At 38.4% G+C, this 12,885-nt stretch overlaps 1 protein-coding gene across 3 annotated transcripts in view; it reads right to left on the bottom strand.

The window, feature by feature from the left end:
- Positions 1 to 12,885, bottom strand: part of ldlrad3 (low density lipoprotein receptor class A domain containing 3) — a 245,617-nt gene that overhangs the window by 112,782 nt on the left and 119,950 nt on the right. For all 3 annotated transcript variants that reach the window (XM_062967887.1, XM_008105879.3, XM_008105887.3), the window contains exons 3-4: positions 11,057 to 11,182; positions 2,396 to 2,530 (exon numbers count right to left, since the gene is read on the bottom strand). In XM_062967887.1, the coding sequence (XP_062823957.1) occupies positions 2,396 to 2,530; positions 11,057 to 11,182 (261 nt within the window). The remainder of the gene's footprint in view (positions 1 to 2,395; positions 2,531 to 11,056; positions 11,183 to 12,885) is intronic.

Below are 12,885 nucleotides of genomic sequence, written 5' to 3'. Positions count from 1 at the left end.
TTATCAGGTTCTTCCATCTTTCTTCTAGCTTAAGTCCAGAGAACTGCTGACTCAAATGCAATCACAAATACTAACTTGCATCTTTTAATGGATCACTTATCCCTTCCACCTTAAGGAACTTGGAAACAGCTAAAAATGGAAGGTCGATTCAGAAGACCAGACTGCAATCTCAGCAGAACTGTGTGGGGGTTAATAGTTTCTCCTCCCTGCCTCTCTACACACTACAAAATGTTTGAGACGAGACAAAAAAGCTAATCAGAAAGAGACTATCTTCAATGTCTGGTAATAGAATACGCAAACTGACGATTAATGAGGCTTGCAGACCACCCAGCTTGTAATTGGGCAACAACACTATCATTAAACTAATAACAGCATTGAGGGGATATTACTGTGTTTTGGCACTTTGCAAACATCATTCAGAGTCAGTTAAGGAACAGATAAATGTAGTAATAAGAAGAAAATGAGTTCACAATAGGCAACCAGGTTAAAGTGAAGCAAAGTTTAAACATGAACATGAGAGAAAATTCAACAGGAAAGAAAAGACTGACAGTTCAGATTTGCAACTACATTACATGAACTCTGTCTTTAGGATTAATCTGTTGCAATGATTTGACAGAACGTAGTCAAACAACTTTTGATAAGATTAAAGAAATACTGGGTTAGTTAAAAATATGGTGTTGTAATGAACATCCCCCGAAGACTGTTGGGAATGTGCTTTTATAGGCATTGTTGAAAAAGGAAGAGGCAAAACTACAAAAGAGTTTATCTTCAAAAATGCATTTCCAGCTGTGTGAATGCTATCTAAAGATTAGTTTCTAGGAGTTATCAACACCAGTTTTTAGTTCTTTTCTCTATACGCTTATTAAATATGAAGTAACAAATTCTCAAAACATGGTCAACGGCACAGAAGAAGAGGGAAGGCCCCAGCAATAAACATGGATCAAACTGTTATCGACTCCCACTGCGGCTTGGAGCCGTGGCATGTTCTTTTGAAAACATCGAAAAGAACATTGATCTGTGCCCTTTGCGCATTCTGTTTTGTTCTTGGCAGAGTTGGTGAAGAAAGGGAGAAAGGGGTCTCTTATTTAACGATGTGAGCACTAGCCCAGAACTGCAGAAAGGGCAAGGGTGGCAGTTGGAGATGACACTGACATGGCACTGGAACAAGTAATTGCCATTAATGTGTGTCTGCAGAGAAAAGCAGCAAAGACTTGACATAAGGAAGCAGAGATGGGAATGGATTAATTCATTTTGGTTCTATTGAACCAAAAAGCACCCATTTCTGATCACTCTCACCACCAGGGCTGTGTCTGTACATTATATATTTGCTCTCGGCAGTTTGAATTCAGGGAGTGAGGTGAGCTCCCACTGTTAGCCCCAACTTCGGCCAACCTAGCAGTTTAAAAATATGCAAATGTGAATAGATCAATAGGTACACTCTGGTGGGAAGGTAACAGCGCTCCATGCAGTCATGCCAACCACATGAACTTGGAGGTGTCTATGGACAATGCTGGCTCTTTGGCTTAGACATGGAGATGAGAACTAACCCTCAGAGTTGGACACAACTAGACTTAACGACATGAGAAAACCTTTACCTTTACTTCATACAAAATAGGCCTAAATGAGCAATTCCTCCACCAATATATATGGTGTATATATATATATATATATGTGTGTGTGCGTGTGCATGTGTGTGTGTGTGTGTCTATATACATACATACATACATACATACATACATACACGCAGGCATACAGAGAAGCCAAAGTTTGCTTATCTGTCACACATTTGTATGAAAACACTCAGGGCCCCAGCCTGAGGGCAAGTAACAAATTCTATGGAAAAGAAAAGCTTTGCATTTGGAGGAAAAGCTGAAAGTTTCTGCCAAATTCTTCCGGATTGTGAGCCTCCCTGAATCTTTTCAGGTGAGAAGGGCGGGATAGAAATGATGGAAATAAATAAATAAAATAAATAAGTTCAAAGAGGTGTGCCACATGCCTAATAAACTCTGTTAAATAACCTTTACATATGTGGATACTGGCTGTCTTTTCAACTTCAATTTAGTAATGTATCCAATTAAATAATGTGCAGTTCTTTATGACTTAATAACATTCACAGAAAAAGTGCTACCGTCATGTTTAAAAGGAAAACACTTTTTTGATTAGTGACAATTTTGACAGTGCTGTTCACTCCCTTCCCAGTCTTCCAGACTGACACATATAACCTGCCCCTGCCTTAAGCAAAAAATTTAGATATTAGATAAGTTTAAGATAAGATTTTAGATAAGCTCTATTTCAGACAGTGAGGTATTGATTAAGAAGCACTGAGTTGTTAAGAATTAACACAATGTAATTGCATATCTGCTTGGAAAAATTGTGTTTTGTGCTTTCCACCTACCTTGAGAGTTTCCACAACTTTCTTCATCACTGTTGTCCCGGCAGTTGTTTTGATTGTCACACATAAAGCTCTTATCAATGCACAGGCCATTCCTACAGTGAAACCGGTCAGTAGAGCACAACAAGGGATTTGCTGCTGTGAAAACAGAAACATGAGAGTTGGATCAAACTTGAGACAGCCAGAGAGACACAATTTCCAGGGGTAGTCGAATACATTCAGTGATTCAAATTTCAGTCTAGTGGCTATTTCAATTCATAGCATTTTGGTACAGTTGGTATAGAAACTGAAGATGAGACATTTGTGGACACTGTATTTCGCATCAGTGTGTCTTTATTATAATGTGTGTTTTCGGTTTAATGAATTTCAATTTTTAAGTATGACTTTATTTTATCTGTAATTTATATTTATCTTGAGTACTATTTTTAGTAGAATGGGTGGTATCCATTTAATTTAAAAAAAAAATCCCTGCCAAATCCAAAAAAAGTCACTTTCTCACTCTTCATAATAGTGAAACATTGTGATATGTCACCTCCCTGGCTTACTATAGTAATTTTAAAGTTGCCAAGTGACTGGCATATAGTAAGTCTTTCCACAAAGGCTCATTTTTTGCACAATGGCACCAATTTTTTTTGTTCAAAACAAGGTAATGTACCAATTTTGTGGTAAGAAATGCATTGAAATTAGATCAGCGCCCTCCCTTCTGGCCTTCAAAAAAAAAAAAAAAGTAAAAACTTGGCTATGGGACCTTTGGGCAATAATCAATAAAATGAATGATCAGAGATTATGTGCAATAAAGATTGATATTGGAACAGCCCTGGACTATGATTTTTGGATTATGTGTTTTTAATGTTTATATAAATATGTTTTTAACTCCATGTTTTAATGTTACTGCGTTTATGATTTAATTGATAATTGTATGTTATTATTGTTTTATGCAGACATTGAATTTTGTCATAATATGTTTGGAAACTGCTTTGAGTCTTCCACCTGGGGTGAGAAAAGTGGTATATAAGTGAAGTAAATAAGTAAATAAATAAATATGTTGAGCCTAACATTTAGACTATCTACCCTGCAGAGCTATAGTAGTTTGACGCCACTTTAATTGTCATGACTCTATCCTATCGAATCCTTGGACTTCTACTTTGTTGTAGCATCAGAGCTCTCTGATAAAGATAAATATGTGACAAAATGAGAAATCCCAGAATTCCATAGCACTGAGACATGACAGTTAAACTGCTATAATTCTGCAGTGTGAATTCAGCAACAAGAGGAGTGTAAAGAAGACTGGGGGGACCCAGACAACAGTAGATGTGTGCCATACACTTCCAACTCTGATATACATACTAATGATAAATTTCTAATGTAGGAGGGGTGGATGAAAATATGTAATACTAAGCCATTGTTTGACTTGAAGGAATGTATTTCATGGTAAACAGAAGAAGCTAGTGAAGATGCTATTGTAGCTACCTAACTTTAGAGACAAAGCAACTCTATTACTTTGGGGGGGGGGGGTATCTAGGGTTACCATAATGCAGTGCCTCAAATCTGGAGACATATTTGCATATTATTCAAATTATTATAATTATGTTTGCTATTCTAATTTGGATTCTAATTATGCAAATTCAAAACACGAATGGAAACATTTCTCCCACCATTATGTTTCAACCTTGGAACTGTTTTAACAGAAACTGTTGATCTGAGAGAAACAGTACGGACTAAATTCAAAGTGTGGGATTTGGAACGGGATACTCAAGCTCAAATCCCAACCGAGTTATAGAATTTACTTTGTGACCGTAGGCCATCATGACAACTTAACAAACCTATTTTACAGGGCTCTTATAAGGATTGATGCACTAACTATACACATTTCTGGGGCAATACAAATTAGCAACAATAATGAATCAAGAGAGGCACTGCTATTCTCATCAGAACACTAATATTTTTGTTCGTCAGCTTTTTAAAGTACTAGAGAACTATGCAAATAGCAGAAGAAACTACTGTCAGTGAATGCCATCTGATTCAAACAGCTGAATGCAAAGGTAAAAAAAAAACCACCATGCTCCAACCCAAAGTTTTTCAGACTGTGCTCCTCCAGATATTTTGGACTTCAGCCCCCAACATTCCTAACAGCTGGTAAGCTGGCTGGGATTTCTGGAAGCCGAAGTCCAAAACACCTGGAGGAGCATAGTTTGAGAAACACTGCTCCAAGCTAACCTAGGTATCTCTTCCTGAACCTTAATCCTGTACCACTAGTCTCTGAACATGAAATGAAATATATATTTCAAATACACTAGTATGATGTAGTTGTTTGAGCATCAGACGAAGACTCTGGAGACCAGGGTTAAATTCCCATCTGGGCCATGGAAACCGGCTGGGTGACCTTGGGCTCTCAGAAAATCCCATGATAGGGTCACCTTAGCATTGCCATAACTCTGAGATGACTTTGAAGGCACACAACAACAAATACATTTGAACAGTCTTCGGAAGGCAGGATGACAATATTCTTTAACTTCACAATCTAGTTCAAAAAATTCTCAGTTACAATTACAACACAGATTACATTTCACAGACTCTGGCTTTCCTGTCTGTAAGCCAACCAAAGAGAAAGGCCCTTCAAAGAGCACAAGTAGAGAATCTCCATAAAGAAACAAAAGCTAAAGACTGGATGCATATAATCCATAGCGTAGAAACTGGAATTTATTGCTTTCACAATCCTCTTACAAAAGCGCTAAGTCTGCATTTTACTGATGTGCATAGCAATGTAAGCAGTAGGCCAGAACATTAGCTAGAAATCCACTACTGAACAAACTGGCACACAGGGTGGAAAATGATGCCTAGTTATCACCCTTATAAGGAATATACATATTTTTCAATAGAAAGACAAAGGAAATTGAGGAGAAAATCACAATATACAGAAAAAGAAGTGCTTTGTTTTCAAAGCTTAACTAATTTTTACTACTATATGCAACATATTGTACAGTGGCAAAGCAATGTTAAGTCCTTCTCAGATGGATTTTCAATGGGATTACAATGGGGTGCTCCTGTACAAACAGAAATAAACATGCAGCATATGACTGCCATAGCCTACACCTGAGTAATGTTCTCTGGTCACATCAGTAAACACTGACTAGATACTTCTGGTGGTTGGACCAGAAAAGCAGCATTCTAGATGTGTAAAGGGACCAGTTTCATCCCTTTGGATCCAAAGCTAACTTGCTCATTTGCACATTCCTTTGAGATACCCAGAAAGTGGACCCATAACTATGTCAACTGGGAGCTAGTGCAGTCAATATGACTACAACTGAAATAATCTCAGGTAGAAGAAGAATTGCAAGAAACATTGGAGAGCATGAATTTTCCCTCATCTTGTTTGGTGAAAGCTAGCTAACAAGTAGATCTTTGGGAGGAATGGTTTATTTGATGTCAGATCTCAGTTTATTAACTACTAAGCAGATCAGTTGCCATTAGGCACATTTAGATTTATACAAGTTGAAGAGAAATGAGAGTATATTTGAGGTACTGTATTTACATATTTAAAACACATTTTTTTCAAGCAATATTTCAAACAATTCAAGCAATTAATAATTCGAAATATCTCAAATACACTACCACAAGATGTGGTGATGGCTGCCAACTGAGGCAGATTTCAAGGAGGATTATATACATTCATGGAAATTAAAGCTTCCAAATCCTAATCAGGAGGGTTATATATCATTGCCAATATCAGAAGCAGTGTGCATCTTTGCTGGGTAGTAGTTTCTCTACTATTGGCAGTATTCTTGCTTCATACTCTTCACTAAATTGGATTTTTTTTGTGAACAGAAGTAGACAGACAAGGAATTCATAACACTAGCCATCATACATTTTCCTGTCCGCATGTTAGATCTGTTTCTGGATATATTTGAGTTGCTGATTCCAAAAATGATACCAGTTTTCCCTTATCAGCTCTAGTTTTTGAGATACAGAACATATATGCCAAATACCAGTCACTCTCTGCTTGCCCATAGAAAAACATGATAACCATACAGTATCTAAGAAATTGGAGCTGATGCAGTGTATCCAATGCAAATTTCCAAATCAGGGCCACAAATAACCCCTAAAGACCAATACACCAAGAAAAAACATTTTTTTTTATTTTGCTGTGTAATAATAAAGGAGAAAGCCTTTATATTTGTAGTAGCCATAAATCTTAGGGGCATCATACTAAGCACCACAATATTTGACTGTATTTTGGCTTTCATCCAAGTTAAATTTCTAATTGAAAATTCAAAGAGAGAGGACATTCCAGGAAGCAAGCTAAAGAGGAGGGAATGCCAGTTAAAAGATATCAGGAAATCATAGTAGACTAGGACACCTCACAATTTTTGAAATACTTTTTCATTATTGCCAAGTTCTGATGGCCAGTTGCAAAATAAAATTCCAAAAGTTGGGAGGGCTTCCTAGAAACAAAAAAAGGAGATTATATAAAGATCTGCATCTGAAACTTCTCTTCCAACAATAAATCATCAGTGTTACTTGTTTAATCATTTATTCAAACTGAAGAGGCCAGTCTATAGTCACTTGTACGCCTTCTGTATTTATGAACTGAAAATATTCCTTCCAAAAAAAATACCTCAAAGAAAACCTTGAATTTATCAGTGTATAAAGAAATTACACAAATTCAATTTTACAAAATGAGGGGATGAGTTTTAATGGCTGACACCTCTTCTGAGTCTTCATGTTTCTTAGATAATGGCTGTATGCATTTCAGGTTGCCAGAAAGAAAAATACGGTAATAGATTTTGCCTGCTCTCCCTCTCTTCCCCCACTCTATCTATAACCACATATATATATGGCACACAGAGAACTTATATGTGATGAGAAAGTCTAGGCTAGCCCTGTGGCTTTCCACATGGCTGGAGGCAAAGGCAATGAAAAGATTAAGCATACCACTACATCTCCCACATCTAAAGTACTATCTGCTACCATATCTACTCCAGGTCACTGAATGCTATAAAGCAAGTAAATAAGCAGGAATTAATTATTTTGCTCTCAAGCTAGGATTCATAATTTAGCTGTTTTTAAAAACCAGATGTGGTCATTTTTGTCCACTCTCTTTTGTCCAGACCTAAGAATTAGAATTCAAGCTGCATTTTGGCAAACCCTTCCTAGCCTTGTTTATTCAAGTATAGCCTAAAGTAAATTTCACTGTCCCTAAATCCTCTTTTTCCAATTGCATTCAATCTGGTGGGGATTTGTTCCCCAAGTTTCAAGAAGCACAAAAGCAAAATGAACACAAAGACTACTGAGAGATGGCATATGTGAATAAATAAAAAGGTCAAATTGATGTGAGTGCTACCAAAGAAATGTCAACAACGAAGAAGAAAAAGTATTAGACAGTCTTCCTGTAAATCTTGTCCCTTTTGTTAGCTTACAATGCAAGTCTGCTGTTCTTCCCTGTTTTAAATGCTATCAAGAAAAACAACATTATACACACACACACACACACACACACACACACAAGTGACAATAATACTATTTTCCATAACCAAAGATCTATTAAATCTACTATATATCTTTACCCTTCTACTACTCAATTTCTCTTCATTAATTCAATTCACCCATAATCTTGTGGAATTCTCTTTGCTTTTGCATCTGCTTTTAAAAGGTTCTGTTTTCTCCAATTAATATTGGAGATTAAGTTTGGTAGCATCCTTGGGTTCCCTGTTGGTTCTGCATTCACTCCCAACATTTGACATCCTAATTGTTTGATTCACATTACTTGTTTCTGGATCCCAACCCGGGGTCTATTCTGTACCTGTTTCTTCTTAATTCTCATTTTTTCTCCTCATCTACCTGCCTTCTTTTTATCAGGCTTAACTAGCTTCCTTTTTCATATTTTCTTCCTTCCTCTTCCTTGACCAATTCAATTCAGCCCTTCTCAAGTTGGAGTTTGTCTGTTTAGGCCAGTGGTTCCTAAACTTATTTGGCCTGTTGCCCCCTTTCCAGAAAAAATGTGACTCAGCACCCCCTGGAAAGGGGGGCGTGGCTTAGAAGGGTGGGCGTGGCTCCTGCTTAAGAGGGCGGGCTTGAACCTCTCCCTTAGTCCAAGATGCAGGGCTGTGAGGGGTGGTGGGCGGGGCCACAAATGGGTGGCCAGGGCTGGGATGGGCGGAGTTACGAGCTCTGAGGCAGGGTTGAGCTTTTATCCCTGTCCTGCGGCGCCTGCCAGGACACAGGGGGAGGGGCTAGAGGAGGGGGTGGGGCCTCTTCCCAAGTGCCTGACGGGGCTGAACCTCTATACCCCGCCCCCATGTTCTAACAAGCGCCTCAGGGAAGGTATACAGAGGCTCAACCCTGTTTTGCGCTCTTGGGAAGAGGCCCCACCCCCACCCCTAGCCCCGCCCTTTAGTCCTAAAAGGCCTCTCAGGAGAGGTATAGAGGCTCAGCCCTGTCTTGGGCTCTTGGAAGGAGGCCCCGCCTCATTCCCTAGCTCCGCCCTCTGTGTCCCAACAAGAGCCTCAGGAGAGGTATAGATTTTCAGCCCTGTCTCGGGCTCTTGGGACGAAGCCACGCCCACTTCTCAAGCTATGCCTCCTGTGTGTCCTAACAGCGCCTCAGGTGCTCAGCCCTGTCCCCGGCACTTGGGAAGAGGCCCCTCCCCTCTGCTGGCCCCGCCCCCATGTCATAATAGATGCCATCACTGCCCCCTGGATCGCTCCAGCGCCCACCAAGGGGCGGTAGCACCCACTTTGGGAATCACTGGTTTAGGCTGTATGTTGACATTTTTGCTATCTTTTCTGTGCATCTCTTGTTCTTTAGAGGTCAGGGCTTTCCAGTTCAGTTCAATGTTTATTTGTTCCAGTTTGTTGTCAACCGCTGTAAGCATTACATTTATAAGTTCCATTTGTTTTAGGATTTCCAACCATTTAATCTTAGTTTTTCGCTTCATTGCTGAAATGATATTCTAAGTTCAATGCTGGGCTTATTATAGAAGCACTAGTGACTGCTGGATGCTGTGGTTTGACTACTTTTCAGATGTCTCATTTGTACACTTGTACATTTCAATTATTCTTCTGTTAAATAGAACGGTATTACCACTCTTTGTCCATTAGATGGTGCTGCCATCAATTAAGGCACAAAAACAGATTGAAAATATAAGGCAAGCCCAGTCCAGTCCAGTTAACAATTGGGAACAGAGTATTTGAAAAAAGTACTCTCCTTTACAAGCGTGCCATGCTTTTAAGACTGATAGGAAGCACCTTTCAAACAGCATTATATGGCTGTGTAGATCCAGTTTCTGTGTCATCAACCTTTGATGGAGACACAAGAGAAGCTTTCGCTTGCTGGCAACTTCCAAGGTCTAAAACTCTCCGCTGATGGAGATCCAATTCTATTATCCTTCTGCCATCAGGTAAATATTTTTATTCTGATGTGTCTTTAGTAGCTGTGCTTGGTTATAGCTGAAGGGAGCTATTGTTTCTTTCTTAAGGTTGTGTTTTAAATCTGTTTTCATTTCAAACTGTATTTTCTTTTACTGGTAGTTCTCGAGATACAGACATCTGACTTACAAATTACTCGTAGTTAAGAATGAGGCTGAGACAACAGAAAGTGAGAGCAATCACCCCTTAGAAGGGAAATTCAGTCCTGAAAAGAGTTATCATGGGGAAAAGATGTCTTAGCTAAAGCTTTATCACCAATCTTTGTTTCCACAACAAGCCAATTTTTTCAAAGTCCAATTATTGAAGGGACAGAAAGTGAGGTGAAATCTTCTGAACAGGGGCACAGACTGCCAAACAAACACCACAGAGTGTTAACACTTCCCTATAATATCCAAAACTAAAAAAAATAAATAAAAATTCTTGGCTGGAGTTACAATTTTTAAAAATGTAGCTGTTCCAATTTACATACAAATTCAATTTAAGAACAAACCTACAGAACCTATCTTGTTTGTACCTTGGGGACAACCTGTATTTGGATTTTATTGTTCTTAACTACTTTGAATACCAGTTTTGGCAGAAATAAATAAATACATAAATAGGAGAATGTGAAGGTAGGGCAGCCTCCCCAAAGTCGGTGCCTTCCTGAATCTGAGAAAGCCGCTCCCACTGTAGGCAATCCTGAAATTTATAGTCTAAAACGTCTGGAAAAACTAATCTGCATAAGGCAACGGTAAAGAAGATTATAAACCAACAGAGGTAGATAAGAGAAAAAAGGATGCATGCTAATTTGGAATATCATAGCAAATTAATCCTTAAGGAATATGTGACAAAAATAAATGACCCCCTTTAAAATGGAACTATACACAGCATGCATTTCTTTTGTACCATGGCATTTTTCTTGTAAAGAAATAGGTTAACGCTTATGGAGTTTCCATTCTGAAATCCACATGTTACCAGAAGTTCTGATCCTAACACTTACAAAAAAAAGTGGTCTTTACAAAAATGGAGAATAAGAGGTAAGTTAAATTACAGTCCCAAAAGAGGTACATTATTTGGATAATGTAGACTTCATTGTTCTATGGAATTATTTGAGTTTAAATCTACAAAAGTTTTTAAAATGTTTTAAATAAGACAACAAGAGTTTAGACTCTGAACTTAGGCCTGGGAAATTAGTAATAACCAATAACATTACCTGGGCTATGAATATTCCTCTATTTTCAAGCTGATAATAGATACTTACTACAGTTTTCTTCATCACTGCCATCTGGACAGTCCTCAAAACCATTGCATCGGAAGCGGCCAATGATACAGTGAATTCCACTTGCACAGGGAAAGAAGGTGGAGCCACATTTCGATTTGGCTTTTGCTGTAGGAGGAAAAAAATAAAAAAGTATGGCTCAACAAAGAGCTCTACATCAGACACAAGTGCAACAGTTTCACAACATTCTTCATCAGGATACTCATCTGAAATGCTTAGTACAGAACAGAAGGCACTTACACACAGCATTTACTTGGTTGGTTATGCTGATACCTACTTTCGAGAAATAGCCACCAGTATAGCACATTACTAGGCTATTGCTTTCTTGGTACTCCAGTCATTTCAGGTTTTGCCAACAGTTCTAAATTTAATCTATATGATTCCCAAGTAATAATGTAAATCTGGTTCTTAAAAACAAATCCAATAACTTCCATTTGTCTTGTTGAACATAGGAATACTCTTTGATGACTATTTCCCACTAGCAGTCCATCATCTAAGTGTGGTTATGGGTATATCTCATCCTGCCATTTCAGAAGAGTCCGTTTTTCTGACAGGGCTCCCAACCTTGAGGTTAATAGTGGAGCAGAGGCCTTCCTGGCAGTTAATCAGAGATCACAGCCAACTCTGCAAGTCAATAGATGGGTTATGCAATCCAATCTGCCTGAAGTCTCAGCATCCAACTTGCAATAACTCTTCTGACATTATCCATGAAAAAGGCAGCCAGAAGGATGTGGGATATTGTTCCTTGAACTGACTATTCTACATGCAACCCAGAGGATACTCTGGGAAGAGTATATATGAAACGAAAGCAGAGAGATGGGCTGATGTGATGGAGTACCTCTCAATTAAGTGTGATTTCCTTTTGAAAAGAGAAAGATTAAAAAGAAAAGAGTGAGATTGTTTCTTTCACTCAGAAATAAATCCCCTGTGTTCAATAGGACTCACATAAACACCCTTCTCATTTGGAATTTAAGAGGGAGAAGAAAGAAGAGTCTGAACATGATTGCATTTATACATTCTGTGGAGTGAAATCTTGGCTGTAAACACTGCTGAACATTACAACTTGCACATAAACCAGAAAACAACTTGGGATAACAGAGGGGCTGTGCACAAATCATAGTAAGAGACTATCCTGTAAGTAACCGAGTAATGCTGTTCTGAGAGTGTATGCTGTAATCATGTGACTAGGATACCAGAATTTCAAGAAAAAGAAAATAGTTTACTAAGCTTAATCTTGTTCTAGCTCTGGGCTTAGCCATTGGCTTACTATAGTAAAAAAAAAAAGTGATAGGATGCACATAAGCATTTCTGCCTAACCAGAGGAGAGCCCTTTTCACCAATATTATGCCAATTTCATAGGAAATGGAAGTAAGATCTTATTCCATACTGATGAACTTATACATACTTAAGCTGCTTTTTCAGTGAAATGTGGGGAAAATCCCATTACAGAAAGCATCAAAAGGAACAGCAATAAAAGCTACAGTGTCAGTCTTCAGGTGTCTTTGGAAGATTCAACACATGGAATGGTTCCTGCCAATCCTCAGAAGAGACATGTTGTGGTAATAGGGAATAACCCATTGTGGCGAACAGGAAATGTGGTTTGTGAATCTGTCGGAATGACTCAAGAATTGTACTTTTTTGCTGAGGCAAAAATTATCTTTTGAAATATCCTTTCAAATATTTAATCATGTTTATCATGTCCCCAATTAACCTTATCTTCTCAAGGTTAACATACCCATTTCTCTAAGCTGTTCCACATAAGATTTGCCTTCCAAATCTTTTACCACTGTTCTTCTGGACATGTTTCAGCT

This window comes from Anolis carolinensis, chromosome 1 (genome assembly GCF_035594765.1).
Source record: "Anolis carolinensis isolate JA03-04 chromosome 1, rAnoCar3.1.pri, whole genome shotgun sequence".
Taxonomy (NCBI): domain Eukaryota; kingdom Metazoa; phylum Chordata; class Lepidosauria; order Squamata; family Dactyloidae; genus Anolis; species Anolis carolinensis.
This window is presented reverse-complemented; position numbering and strand designations above follow the sequence as displayed.